Source organism: Salmo salar, chromosome 11 (genome assembly GCF_965601325.2).
Source record: "Salmo salar chromosome 11, fSalSal1, whole genome shotgun sequence".
Lineage (NCBI taxonomy): Eukaryota > Metazoa > Chordata > Actinopteri > Salmoniformes > Salmonidae > Salmo > Salmo salar.
In genome coordinates, this window is record NC_138301.1 from 4,555,854 (window position 1) to 4,571,774 (window position 15,921).

The 15,921-nt window shown below is 40.7% G+C and overlaps 1 protein-coding gene across 2 annotated transcripts in view; it reads left to right on the top strand.

Moving 5' to 3' along the window:
• kif6 (kinesin family member 6) overlaps window positions 1-14,685 on the top strand; it is a 288,300-nt gene extending 273,615 nt beyond the window's left edge. For both annotated transcript variants that reach the window (XM_082957633.1, XM_082957634.1), the window contains 2 exons: window positions 7,021-7,136; window positions 14,450-14,685. In XM_082957633.1, coding sequence (XP_082813759.1) covers window positions 7,021-7,136; window positions 14,450-14,466 — 133 coding nt within the window. In that variant the 3' untranslated portion in view covers window positions 14,467-14,685. The remainder of the gene's footprint in view (window positions 1-7,020; window positions 7,137-14,449) is intronic.
• Window positions 14,686-15,921: the final 1,236 nt, after the last annotated feature.

Genomic DNA, 15,921 nt, shown 5'->3' on the forward strand with positions numbered 1-15,921 from the left:
ATTGTGTACTTCGAATGAACAACACACAGCAATCTCAGAACTTCTTTAGGCATTTTGTATTATAATTTTTTTTACAATGTTTGTTTTCAGTAACGTTTGTCATCATGCCTGTGTGGGGTTCTGTGCCTAGCTGTGCTAATTAAAAACAAACGCGAAAATTAGTTATCTTTCACCATTCTACCTACCAGAGATTTACCCCAATGCTGCCAGTGGCTTGCGGCTATCAAGAATGAATCGACTTACTGTGACCAAAGGTTTTCAGAGGAATTTTCAGGCTGAGCTGATGGGGATTCCATTTCGACGACAGCTGAGAAGTTGTGATACCATCTTTTTTTTCTTCTCCTTCACAACATTACAGAAGATTGAAGATTAGAGGTAACCTAATGTTAGTTATCTTGCTAGCCTAGCTGGACTATTTAAGTTAGCTAGTGTCGTGACGTGACTATAATTAAGGTGTTGACTGTTATTCAGCAAATAATTACCTACTATGTTTAATTGTTATTAGATTAAATTAATCATGTAACAATTAACTTATTAGGAATTTGGGGCACCACGGGAAAAGTTTAACGAATTACTGTCTCCTGAATTAACTGAAGAATATATAGATATCATAAGTCACGACTTAATCATTTCCTAATATCAGTCTCATTCTGAACATCGCAGACTTCGTGAATCTGCACAAACCCGAGTCTTACTAATCATTCAGTACCACACAAATTGATTTGATTATTTATTTACTAACAAACTAAATGATAACATAGGACACACACACACACACACACACACACACACACACACACACACACACACACACACACACACACACACACTGTATAGGTTATTGATTAGAAACCAAATACGATGACAAGTTCCTAGTGGACTAACACAATATGATACTTGTTACACAAGATGGAGAGTTAAAGAGAGAGAGAAAGAGAAGCAACACTTGGATACATTTGGGAACTACACTCACAATAACCCTAATACCTTGCCCCGAACTGCCGCTCTTTTGGGTAAGAAGTAATGTATGTATTTACGTGTTGAATGGCTTTGTCGCGTATCTCTGTTGGGCCCAGGCTTTCGTGGAAAAGGTTCAGCTTTGTGAGGAGGGTCGATTGGGCCTTCTCCTTCGGAGGGCCTTCTTCGTTCTTGGATGTAAGTCTCTGATTGCCCACAAGAGGTCACAATGTCCTTCTTAGTTGTCTGTTTACTTGCACTCATTCTGGAAGAGTGGTCTTCTGAGGATGGCTAATCAGCCGTGTCGATGAACTCCAGAGTGGCGATGAGAGCAGTAAATGCGACGATGATTTGAAGAGAATAACCAGATGGTCCTACTTAAATTCACTTTCTAAGATACAGTACTTAGAACAGCTACTCAACTGTAACATTGATTGTTAGAGGTTACTTTTGTCTTCTTCAACCTCGTGCTGATTCTCAGGATTGGGACTAATGTGGACCTAGCTGCAGCTTGTGGTCCGTCTAGTCTGATAGGTTAATCCTTAAATCAATCCTTTATACCCCTGGGTAAAAAGGGGGCATTTACATCATGCTGACACGCTCTCTGGGCTCCCTGGGGCGTGGCTAGTTACGAGGCAAGGTATCATAATTTACTATGATCTTGTTAGAGAACTAAAATCACAATCTTATCATCACAAAAACATTATCTTTATCCTTTATATTTTCTACACAACTTAAAGGATGTAAACCAGATGTACACAGTGTAAAAGCTCTTCAAGTTACAATGTTTTTGTTATAACGTCTTAATTTTCCATATTCCGTCTCTCATCATTCCCAACATTTGGATGTTGAAATATATTGTCCCAGTGTTCATTGTTTGACATTGAAGTTTTGGGCAGCAAAGTCTTCTTTAACAAAGAGACATTCCATTCGCCCAAACTAGAAACCAAAAGGAATCGTCTGCTGCCTATAATTTACGATCGACGTGAGGTGTCATAAAGCCCACTGTAACCTGATCCTTGGATCCTCACAGGAGAGTCATGACACTAGCTAATGTTACAGTCCTGCATTGAACTCTGAAAGCCATCAGCTAATTCATATACACTGCATTCGGAAAGTATTCAGACCCCTTGAACAGTTCTCTGCAGTTGTGTGTCTTTACACCTGAGACACACTCGGACTCACTGAACTACACTGTTCATACAAAACAATGGTGTATGTTACTTTTACCATATAACATTCTTGTTGAATACCCATTCTTGTTGAATATCCAAATATTCTTTGGATATCTGGATGTCTAGCATCTGTTTGATGCTACAGAGCCCTCTACAGCTGATATAGATATGTTGTGAATCCATAAAGGCAGACACATTTAGAATATTGATAGAAAATATCCATATTTCTTTACGGTGGTTCTACATCAGGGCTCTCCAACCCGGTTCCTAGAGAGCTACCATCCTGTAGGTTTTCACTCCAATCCTAATCGAGCACACTTGATTCTAATAATTAGCTGGTTGTTACACCAAATAATGTGATTTACCCAAAGATTTTTGCCAACATCTTGTGTATTTCAAGTCTTCTCTCATTAAATGAGACAGCTGGGTGTCCACACCAAAGTGCTGCATGTCATGATGACAGAGTCCTGTCTCGATCAATGAGAGAAGACTTAAAATAGACACGTACACATTATTGGATTACTTCATGGAGCAAAATAAGTATTTAGTTTAATAATGGAGCATTTTCTTAATTCAAACTGACTCCCTGCAACTGGACACAGACATTTTATGAGACTCCTTTTTCCCCGAATTGAGGACAAAGACGGCATCACTACGATTGGTAAAAACGTCTCTGTGCTACACCAAACAGTACCCTTCCTGTAACTCCTAGTAATGGATAGCATCAATCTTTGGTTAAATCACATTATCTGGTGTAACAATCTGTAGCTTAGAGAACTGGTGTTCATTATGAAATTGCCATTCACAAAGAAACATGCATTAAGAAAATACAGTATGAGCAGTGTAGTAAAGTTCAGGGAATACTTGTAAAGCTGTGGGAGGAGTGTTTTCATGATCAAACAGCCATTCAGCTCCTCATGAGTTGCTTGAAATCCAGCCTAATGTCTAATACAATGACACGCAGGCAAAGGAATTCTGTTTCTGTATCGAGAATACACTCCGGGAAGAAGCCCAGACACCATAATATTGTCTGTATGACAAAAACATTTAATAAATTAAACTCTACTGTAGTTTGAACGACAGTTGAACTGTGCCAGCATAACAACAACATTAGGGTAGACTAGTTGAATATGCATACATGTGCACAGGCACAGAGATTACATTTACAACAATATCTAGCCTAATAGAAATAAATATGGCATAACCCTCAACCTTTACACAGGGACCAGACAGTACAAATGTACCTAGGTAGGTAAACTCAGCAAAACAAGATACGTCCTCTCACTGTCAACTGTGTTTATTTTCAGTAAACTTAACATGTGTAAATATTTGTATGAACATAACAAGATTCAACAACTGAGACATAAGCTGAACAAGTGCCACAGACATGTGACTAACAGAAATGGAATAATGTGTCCCTGAACAAAGGGGGGGTTAAAATCAAAAGTAACAGTCCGTATCTGGTGTGGCCACCAGCTGCATTAAGTACTGCAGTGCATCTCCTCCTTGTGGACGGCACTAGATTTGCCAGTTCTTGCTGTGAGATGTTACCCCACTCTTCCACCAAGGCACCTGCAAGTTCCCAGACATTTCTTGGGGGAATGGCCCTAGCCCTCACCCTACGATACAACAGGTCCCAGATGTGCTCAATGGGACTGAGATCCGTGCTCTTCGCTGGCCATGGCAGAACACTGACATTCCTGTCTTGCAGGAAATCACGCACAGAGCGAGCAGTATGGCTGGTGGCATTGTCATGCGGGAGGGTCATGTCAGGATGAGCCTGCAGGAAGGGTACCACATGAGGGAGGAGGATGTCTTCCCTATAACGCACAGCGTTGAGATTGCCTGCAATGACAAAAAGCTCAGTCCGATGATGCTGTGACACACCGCCCCAGACCGTGATGGATCCTCCACCCCCAAATCGATCCCGCTCCAGAGTACAAGCCTCGGTGTAACGTTCATTCCTTCGACAATAAACACGAATCCGACCATCACCCCTCGTGAGACAAACCCGCGACTCTTCACTGAAGAGCACTTTTTGCCAGTCGTTTGGTCCAGCGACGGTGGGTTTGTGCCCATAGGCGATGTTGTTGCCGGTAATGTCTGGTGAGGACCTGCCTTACAACAGGCCGAAAAGCCCTCAGTCGAGCCTCTCTCAGCCTATTGCGGACAGTCTGAGCCCTGATGGAGGGATTGTGCATTCCTGGTGTAACTCGGGCAGTTGTTGTTGCCATCCTGTACCTGTCCCGCAGGTGTGATGTTCAGATGTACCGATCCTGTGCAGGTGTTGTTACACGTGGTCTGCCACTGCGAGGATGATCAGCTGTCCGTCCTGTCTCCCTGTAGCGCTGTCTTAGGCGTCTCACAGTACAGACATTGCAATTTATTGCCCTGGCCACATCTGCAGTTCTCATGCCTCCTTGCAGCATGCCTAAGGCATGTTCACACAGATGAACAGGGACCCTGGGCATCTTTCTTTTGATGTTTTTCAGAGTCAGTAAAAAGGCCTCTTTAGTGTCCTAAGTTTTTATAACTGTGACCTTAATTGCCTACCGTCTGTAAGCTGTTTGTGTTTTAACGACCGTTCCACAGGTGTATTTTCATAGTTGTTTATGGTTCATTGAACAAGCATGGGAAACAGTGTTTAAACCCTTTACAATGAAGATCTATGAAGTTATTTGGATTTTTACGAATTATCTTTGAAAGACAGGGTCCTGAAAAAGGGACGTTTCTTTTTTTTGCTGAGTTTAGGTTGGCAGACAGTATCTACCTACAGCCATTTCTATCAGGCATGCTTAGGCAAATATTTTTATACTAAAGGCAGCTTCAGTTTTTGAGATTTATTGTATTGTTCTCCTAACTGTTTGCTAGTAAACTTAGCTAGCTTAGCTAGATATACAATACTTGTTATTTACATCTTGGAATCCTATCTTGCGTCATGCCTATAATTTTGTGATTGAAATGCATCCACGGTCATAATCATAACCAATGTCAACCCTCGTCAATTATGTTACATAGTTAGCTAGTAAAACGATTTAGTTGCTGATGTTACACATGTTTGCTAACAAGTTACAAACGTGAGGCGTGACACATAAGTTAGCAGGCGCCAAGCTAACAAGCCAACTCCAGTCATGTGCTAACGTTTGCTGGTTAACCTAGCTTTACTTGGCTGGTTGCAATGTTGTAGCTTGCTGTTTAGCAGCCATATCTACAACTAAAAGGAGAAGACGTTTTACAACCGAGGTACAAAAGATCTCTAATTGTAAAACCTCTTCTATTTTTAGTCATAGATATGGCTACCGGTAGTTGTTTAGCTAACTTAGCTACCTAGCTAGCTACCTAGTTAAGTTAGCAAACATAAACATTATTTGTTTTCCCCCACTGTATCACAGGTTTGCAGGCAATACTCAATATGAGTTTCAATAGATAAACTAAAGTTAATTGGCGGCTTGTAGGAAAAATGACGTCGGCTGTAGCTGAGCTTCTAACAGCTTAATCCAACACTTCGTTTCGAATCCTCATCGCTATATTCCGGTTGAATGTCACCATGTAGCTTATAGAACATAACAAAATGCTCCATGGTCAAATTTGTGTTGTTGGGAGGAATCACTTGAAACCATTGCCTCTGGTCAGTTCATTCAGTTTTGCCCAAAGGATTGTGTTGTTTTCAAATATGGCCGCCTTGGGGAAGGATGGAGGCCAGAACAGGAAGCAACGCCCAACACAAGTTGTTGTCTTTCAGAGACTGGAAAAAATGTGTCTGCTTATATATTTAGCAATGAATCCGGCAATAGGAACATAGCTGAAAGACGCACAATGCCTCTATCGAACAAGGACAACCATATCTCCGCGCACAAAAGTGTAAATGCGATCACTATATAATATGAAGGCTTCACGAAATGCCACCTCCCTCCCCATCAATACACCAGAAGCTGTCATAAAGTGTACCATTCAGCGTGTGAAACACCAGACCTGCCTTCCTCCTGGGCAACGTGTGAACCACATCTCACTGTCGTAGAAATGCCTCCGACATGATGAAAACAAGCCCTGATTCCCCCAGGGTGAAATTCCCCTTTAATTCCTTTCATCAACCTTAATCATCTCTTTTGTTACTGTATAATCACTGTTTTTATCAAACTATTTCAAATAAAAAAATCCTGCATTGATAAAGGTTAGTTCTCTGGCTCCAAGTTTGTGTCAAGCCTTTGATGACAGTTGGTCTTTAGAATATTCACACAATATAATTACTCTAAATCAGTGTTAGCAGGTTCCTTCCTATATGCCTGCCTATGGGTAACACATATGGAATCATGTAGTAACCAAAAAAGTGTTAAACAAATGAAAATATATTTTATATTTGAGATTCTTCAAAGTAGCCACCGTTTACCTTGATGACAGCTTTGCACACTCTTGGCATTCTCTCAACCAGCTTCATGAGGTAGTCACCTGGAATGCATTTCAATTAACAGGTGTGCCTTGTTAAAAGTTAATTTGTGGAATTTCTTTCTTTCCTAATGCGTTTGAGCCAATCAGTTGTGTTGTGAAAAGGTAGGGGTGGTATTCAGAACATTGCCCTATTTGGTAAAAGACCAAGTCCATACAAATCAATAACAGGTTTTTAAGCATTTTTGCTAATAAAAAAATAAAAATAAAGTGCAAGGGTTGTGGGTTCTATTCCCATGGTGTACCAGTACGGTATTATTCTTTAAAAAAAAAAATCTGCTCACTACTTACTGTAAGTCGCTCTGGTTAAGCGTGTCTGCTAAATTACTCAAATGTGTGTGTTAGTGTAACAAAGAGATGGCTGTGTGTGTGGAGGGGTGGGATTGATAAAATTGTTTAATTTGGAGCTATTTAGTGTGTCTTAGTGTGTGTTTGTGTGTTCCAGAGCCCTGTCCTCCACTGAGCTCTCAAAGTCCTTCATCCCTCTGACTGGAGACCAGCAGACAGACGCAGACATCCTGGGCTTCATTAGGGCCCGACACAACCTGCTCAACAGGACAGGTACTGTACACACTATTTAAATACATCCTTTGGATCCACAATTTTCATGATATTAAAGCACTCTGCCTCTATATACACCAACTAGTAGAGAGTGTGGTTCTTGGTTTAGGGTGAAGTTGCTCCTAGATGCTGATCTTGGGTCAGTTTTGCATTTTGCAAAGGTTAGGATTGGGGAGGGGAAGCTAATCCTAGATCTACACCCAGGGGAAACTTCAACCCAGAGCATGGTCCTCTGCAGTACTGCTGACAGTGACACAGAGCCCAGTCTAGTTCAATACTGCTCTCTCCTGGTGAGGAGATGCCACAGCAGCGAGTTGCCAGTCCTCACTCTCTGCAGCCTGGGACTGCCAGGCCTATAGGCTCACTTCTAAGCCAGGCACACTTTGCATTTCCTAGTGAATTAGGACTGCACCCACACTTTAAGATCAAACAAGTCACTGACAGGTTGTGGAATGAATCATATAGTTATTTTATAATGAGTGCAGCACTAATTTAGGGTAACATTTTCTATCTGCTTAAAACATAACGGTATTACTCAAAATACTTGAAGCTTACGTGTTAACAAGATGGCAGTGATCATTTATGTGCATCTAAAATAAATATACGTATAACACGTATAACCAACCCATGTGACCAAACCAAACGTGAATTGCTGCATTCCAAAAATGTTCTCATCTATATAAAACATTATGGTTGCTTTTCATAGTAAATCATCTTTGCAATGATATGCAAAAATGGTGTGCAATGGTGTAGAACTATGTCTCCCTCAGATAAGGATACTCAGATACTAGTGCATTTCGAAAGTATTCAGACCCCTTGACTTTTTTCACATTTTATTACGTTACAGCCTTATTCTAAAATGGATTAAATACAAATTCTCACCATCAATCTATACACAATACCCCATAATGACAAAGCGAAAACAGGTTTTTAGATGTTTTTGCCCCCCCCAAAAAAACACAAAAATATGAAATAACTTATTTACGTTTGTATTCAGACCCTTTGTTATGAGTCTCGAAATTGAGCTTGGGTGTATCCTGTTTCCATTGATCATCCTTGAGATGTTTCTTCAACTTGATTGGAGTCCACCTGTGGTAAATTCCATTGATTTGGACATGATATGGAAAGTTAGTCCGTTTTTCCTGTCGAAACGGAGGTTCTAGCTGAACCTCCCCCTTGTTGCGTTTGGTACCGTCCAATATAAGGTCCCACAGTTGACAGTGCATGTCAGAGCAAGAACCAAGCCACGAGGTCTAAGGAATTGTCCTTAGAGCTCCGAGACAGGATTGTGTCAAGGCACAGATCTGGGGAAGGGTACCAAAGTATTTCTATAGTATTGAAGGTCCCCAAGACCACAGTGGCCTCCATCATTCTTAAATGGAGGAAGTTTCGAACCACAGACTCTCCCTACAGCTGGCCGGCTGGCCAAATTGAGCAATCAGGGAGGTGACCAAAAACCCAATAACCCGATGGTCACTATGAAAGAACTCCAGAGTTCTTCTCAAGTCTCCCAGAGCTTGAAAACTCCCCAAATACAGGTGTGTCAAGCTTGTAGCATCATACCCAAGATGACTCGAGGCTAATCGCTGCCAAAGGTGCTTCAACAAAGTACTGAGTAAATGGTCTGAATAGTTATGCAAATGTGATATTTCAGTTCTTTTTTTATATATATATACACATTTGCAAAAATTGCTTGTCATTATGGGGTATTGTGTGTAGATTGATGAGAGGATTTTCTTTTTAATCCATTTTATAATTAAGCTTGTAACTTAACAAAATGTGGGAAAAGTCAAGGGGTCTGAATACTTTTCGAATGCCCTGTATACACTGATTGTACAAAACATTAGGAACACCTGCTCTTTCCATGACATACTATAAACTGACCAGGTGAAAGCTATGGTCCCTTATTGATGTCACTTATTAAATCCACTTCAATCAGTGTAGATGAAGGGGAGGAGACAGGTTAAAGAAGGATTTTTAAGCCTTGAGACAAATGATATGTGGATTGTGTATGTGTGCCACTCAGAGGACATCCAGCCAACTTGACACAATTGTGGGAAGCACTAGAGTCAACATGGGCCAGCATCCCTGTGGAACGCTTTCGACACCTTTTAGAGTCCATGCCCGAATGAATTAAGGCTGTTCTGAGGTCAAAAGGGGGTGGAACTCAATATTAGGAAGGTGTTCTAATGTTTTGTATATACAGTATAGTTTGTACATTAGTGTCTGCCAGTGTACGGAACAGACCATCGGTCCCTCTTGCTTTGCTTTCCTAGAATTAACACAACCGCCGCAGCCCTCGTCTTGAAAGGTCTCGTCGCACTCATAAAACTGTCACATGCTAGTTTCTAGACAGACGCTGGACTCCAATGTTCCCTCAAATATTTTCCAGCACTGAGCAAATTTCTGTTCTTGTGAGCGGAAACTTGAACGTTGTGAGCATTCTGTGCAATTTCTGTCACAATTTCTGTACACTGTTAGAGAAAAAGGTGCTATTTAGAACCTAAAACAGTTCGGTTAACCCTTTGAAGAACCCTTTTTGGTTCCAGGTAGAACCCTTTTTAGTTCCATGTGAAACCATTTTCACAGAGGGTTCTACATGGAACCTAAAATAGTTCTACCTGGGACCAAAAAGGGTTCTGCCTGGAACCAAAAAGGGTTTTCCTATGGGGACAACCGAAGAATACTTTTGGAACACTTTTTTATAAGAGTGTTCCCGCTTACAGTTTTACATAGTGGCTAATTGGTTTGGCCTTAATGGCCACATTTTACTCTTAAATCTCTACCCGGTACAGCCAGAAGAGGATTGACCACCCCTCGAAGCCTGGTTCGTCTAGGTTTCATCCTAAATCCCAATTCAACAATCATCTATTTGGTATTTGCTGTGCGTGCTGCCCAAATTGTGGGCCCTTTCAACTGTAGGTAACTTATTTTTTTTCAAGAATCTAATGGTATATATGTGAGTGTGCATCTCTGTGTCTACATGTGTGAGTCGGACTCTACACAAGCACCTATGGACTAAAGCATGTCTGTCTATAGTTTGTCTCAGCTAGGTAAAAGATGGTGTTATTAATGGTGAAGGCTGGTGTATTACCTTGTCACAAGAGCAGAAAGGCTGCTGTTTAAACACAGACACGGGCCCAAGTGTGCTAAAGAGGTGTAATCTGTCACTCTCAACTACACTGGACAAACAAAAGAAAACCTCAACCAAGGGTTAAGGTATATTTAAATTCGAGGTACGTGGGACGACTAAGGACCATCGCATATATGTGAATTAGAGTTCAGAGCAGTCTGACCCAGTTGGATGCGTTTCTAACCGATTCCTCTAGAGAATCTTGTCGCCTGACCTGCTATCATTTCACTTTTGTACACACCGCAAATGAGCATTAATCGCAATGGTATAAATTGTCAGCCAAGTGGGGAAAAATATAGTTGAAACTTCCCATGTCCTAAATCTCAATTGTTTGAATATGCCGACCCCTGAAATGTTATTTATTATCAGATTTTTACTTTGCAATCAGTTTCCTCATCAGCTGTGACAATACTGTTTTATAAACAACAAAGAGAACAGACATGTTTTTGCTTTTCCCCTACGATCCCATCAGCTGGTCATTCTGTGAGTGTTATAACATAATAACAAGCTTATAACAAACTCCAGCCACCCCCCTACTGCTTCCCCAACTATGGAGGACAGAGTAATGATAAGCGCTATACAAATTACATTTATTATTATTAGCATCATATGTATTAAAGCTTAAAACAAGTCACAAGAGGCAATCTGCTATTGGTACATACATTTTTGGACTTTGAAATGAATTATATACAGCCATTGAGAATTGAACAATGTAACTTATAAATGCCTTGTGAGCTTACTTCATGATTTAGTTTAATTGCCTCACCCCATCAGGAGATATAAGTGTGTTTTATGTCATTGTAAACAAACACTGTATCGCTTCAAAACATCTTTACAATTATTATTAGTATTATATTTCGACCTCATGGATGGTCAGTCCTTGCATCCATAGCTTCGTCTATGAATTTGAGAGTGGTTACATTTCTCCAGCCACATTCCTCAGCTGTTTACCAAAAAGAGTGACAAGTTGCCCGCTTTGTTGTTGTTTAAATCCCAGATCGCTCCTTTATTAATACATTATAAACAGGTGACTCAGAAAGTGTTACCTGATCAGCTGGTAGACTCCAGCATGGTAATGTTAAAAAGAAAAAGGCTATTGCAACCTCTTTGCAATAAGGAATTGATGTCACGGGTATCATTTTTTACATTTACATTTTAGTCATTTAGCAGACGCTCTTATCCAGAGCGACTTACAGTAGTGAATACATTTCATTAAAAAAAAAATTCTGTACTTATACATTTTTTCTGTACATTATTTCTGTACATTATAAATAATGTATATATACAGTTGAAGTCGGAAGTTTACATACAGCTTAGCCAAATACATTCAAACTCAGTTTTTCACAATTGCTGACATTTACTCCTAGTAAAAATGCCCTGTCTTAGGTCAATTAGGATCACCACTTTATTTTAAGAATGTGAAATGTCAGAATAATAGCAGAGAATTACTTATTTCAGCTTTTATTTATTTCATCACATTCCTAGTGGGTCATAAGTTTACATACACTCAATTAGTATTTGGTAGGATTGCCTTTAAATTGTTTAACTTGGGTCAAACGTTTCGGGTAGCCTTCCACAAGCTTCTCACAATAAGTTGGTTGAATTTTGGCGCATTTCTCCTGACAGAGCTGGTGTAACTGAGTCAGGTTTGTAGGCCTCCTTCCTCGCACACACTTTTTCATTTGTGCCCACACATTTTCAATAGGATTGAGGTCAGGGCTTTGTGATGGCCACTCCAATACCTTGACTTTGTTGTCCTTTTTCCACAACTTTGGAAGTATGCTTGGGGTCATTGTCCATTTGGAAGACCCATTTGCGACCAAGCTTTAACTTCCTGACTGATGTCTTGAGATGTTGCTTCAATATATCCACATCATTTTCCTTTCTCATGATGCAATCTATTTTGTGAAGTGCACCAGTCCCTCCTGCAGCAAAGCACCCCCACGACATGAAGCTGCCACCCCTGTGCTTCACGGTCAGGATGGTGTTCTTGGGCTTGCAAGCCTCCCCCTTTTTCCTCCAAACATAACGATGGCCATTATGGCCAAACAGTTCTATTTTTGTTTCAGCAGACCAGAGTACATTTCTCCAAAAAGTACGATCTTTATCCCCATGTGCAGTTGCAAACCGTAGTCTGGCTTTTTCATGGCGGGTTTGGACCAGTGGCTTCTTCCTTGCTGAAAGGCCTTTCAGGTTATGTCGATATAGAACTCGTTTTACTGTGGATATAGATACTTTTGTACCTGTTTCCTCCAGCATCTTCACAAGGTCATTTGCTGTTGTTCTGGGATTGATTTGCACTTTTCGCACCAAAGTATGTTCATCTCTAGGAGACAGAATGCGTCTCCTTCCTGAGCGGTATGACGGCTGCGTGGTCCCATGGTGTTTATACTTGCGCACTATTGTTTTTACAGATGAACGTGGTACCTTCAGGCGTTTGGAAATTGCTCCCAAGGATGAACCAGACTTGTGGAGGTCTACAAATGATGTCAATTAGCCTAACAGAAGCTTCTAAAGCCATGACATCATTTTCTGGAATTTTCCAAGCCACTTTTAACCCACTGGAATTGTGATACAGTGAATTATAAGTGAAATAATCTGTCTGTAAACAATTGTTGTAAAAATTACTTGTCATGCACGAAGTAGATGTCCTAACCAACTTGCCAAAACTATAGTTTGTTAACAAGAAATTTGTGGAGTGGTTGAAAAACGGGTTTTAATGACTACCACCTAAGTGTATGTAAACTTCCGACTTCAACTGTACATACGTATCGTCGGTGAAGGAGGACCAAAATGCAGCAGGACTGTGTTTGTTCATTTTGAACATTTATTTAAATCAAAACGAACACAAAAACAACAAACAAGAGAACGAACGATCCACTGACAGTCTGGCAAGGCACAAGGCTAACACAGAACAATTTCCCACAACTACACAGACAAACACACCCAACTAATATAGGACTTCCAATCAAAGGCAACACCACACAGCTGCCTTCAATTGGAAGTCCACCCCAATTAACTCCACATAGAAACACACTTACTAGACTACACATAGACATACATAAACATAGACCATAAACCAAAAACCCGGAAATACTAAATCAAACACCCTTTTACCAAAACACCACCCCGGACCACATAAAACAAATACCCTCTGCCACGTCCTGACCAAACTACAATAACAATTAACCCTTATACTGGCCAGGACGTGACAATTGAGACCAAAAGGTCAAGAGAAGTTTCAAGTGTTTAATACCAAGGATACAGTCAGCTAAGTGCATCCATTTAGAAAGATCACAACACATTTTATACTCTTCCCTTGTAGGTGTCACCTCCCCAGCTATACATTTTATGACCCCAATGAGTTTCCCTCTGGCTCCCCTGTGGAATGTCCATGGTCCTCTCTTTGTTTAGCCAGATGTTAGAATCCCACCTCGTCCATCTTCTGTTCTGGGCCTGACCCTGCTCTCTGATCCTAGGCCATTTCCTCTTATCTGATTAGGTCATGGTTTCTAAATTAGCATACAGTTTCATGGCCTCAATTCCATTAATACTCACAGTAATCATTCATTACACAGGATACAAACAAACTACAGTTTAACTTGAAACGTTACATTTTAATAGAATCCATCAGTAACAAGGCTAAAAGGAGCTAATGTCATGCCCAGGTCAAGTAAAAAAGGTTACAAGGTGGGTCTAGAGGCAGGGAACTTTCCACATGAATCACTCAGGTGTGTAAATGTGCAAACAAGGGAACACTTTCTCCCTGTTTCTGTTGCTTTCTTTCTCTCTCTCTCCCCTTTTCCCCTTTTCTCTCTTTCCCTTTTTCTTCTCTCTCTCAATCACGCAATAACTCTGTCATAAGAAGATACAGGGTTTGCAATAGTAGAATTGGTCTTGAACCTACAGAAGCTATAAAGTGTAAAAATTGAAGCTTTTAATCAATAAGTTCTAAACATTTATTTTATTAAATAAAATACTTTTACTCACTCTCCCTCTAAACCTTTCAAACAAACGTACCCCATATTAGTCAGACAATAGCAAATGTCAAACACTGTGCATCTGAAACAAAGAATATGATTGGTATAACAAGATCTATTGTATGGAAAGCATTTGATATGGGGTGTCATGGGATCTAAGCCTATTTATACTTCATTGTCTTGTATGTTGTGTGTTTCAGGGCCACCTCAGCCATGACCAAAATGCTTGTCTTGTGGCTGCATCCCGAGCAGAAGTGAAGGAGTGCCACCCGGGAACATCTGAATGTGTTCGACACACATAGGGTCAATGCGATTGGTGCCTAATGAACTTAACCCAGATGCTCTCACATGTCCACATGAGACCCAGGCCTCAATTATGTTAGAATGGACGTTGGTTGGATGAAAGGGAACTGGAGGAAGACTAAAATTAATTAACTCGCTCCCCCCCCCCCCCCCCCACCACACACACACACACACACACACACACACACACACACACACACACACACACACACACACACACACACGCACACACGGACACACTTTCTCTCTCAGACATACAAACACATACACTGACCCACTCTCTCACTCACACAAACACACACACTAGTGGTGTGTGGGTCATCCCTGTTACATCCCTGTTAGTGAGCATTTCTCCTTTGTCAAGATAATCCATCCACCTGACAGGTGTGGCATATCAAGGAGCTGAACTTCTTCGGGATCGGTGCCCCTTCCACAGGAGGCTTGAGCTAACGTAGGCTAATGCAATTAGCATGAGGTTGTAAGTAACAACATTTCCCAGGACATAGATATATCTGATATTGGCAGAAAGCTTAAATTATTGTTAATCTAACTGCACTGTCCAATTTACAGTAGCTATTACAGTGAAATAATACCATGCTATTGTTTTAGGAGAGTGCACAATATCGAACATGAAAAGTTATTAATAAACAAATTAGGCACATTTGGGCAGTCTTGATACAAAATTTTTAACATAAATGCAATGGTCCATTAGATCAGTCTAAAAATGTGCACATACACTGATGCCATCTAGTGGCCAAAATCTAAATTGCATCTGGCCTGGAATAATACATTATGGCCTTTCTCTTGCATTTCAAAGATGATGGTACAAAAAAAATACAAAAGAGCGGTTGTTTTTTTTCTTTGTATTATCTTTTACCAGATCTATTGTGTTATATTCTGCTACATTCCTTTCACATTTCCATAACCTTCAAAGTGTTTCCTTTCAAATGGTACCAAGAATATGCTTATCCTTGCTTCAGGGCTTGAGCTACAGGCAGTTAGATTTGGGTATGTCATTTTAGATGAACATATTTAAAAAAGGGGCGGATCCTTAACAGTTTGTTCATTACACAGGTGCACATTGTGTCACACAACACACAACAAAGACGTCTCAAGTTTTGAGGGAGCGTGCAATTGGCTTGTTGACTGCAGGAATGTCTACCAGAGCTGTTGCCACTTCCAACATCGTTTTAGAGAATTTGGCAGTACGTCCAACCGGCCTCACAACCACAGACGACATGGACAACTAACACAATTGCATTCTATCGATGGCAAGCACAGAGATACCGTAACGAGATCCTGAGGCCCGTTGTCGTGCCATTAATCCGCATCCATCACCTCATATTTCAGCATTACAATAATTAAATGA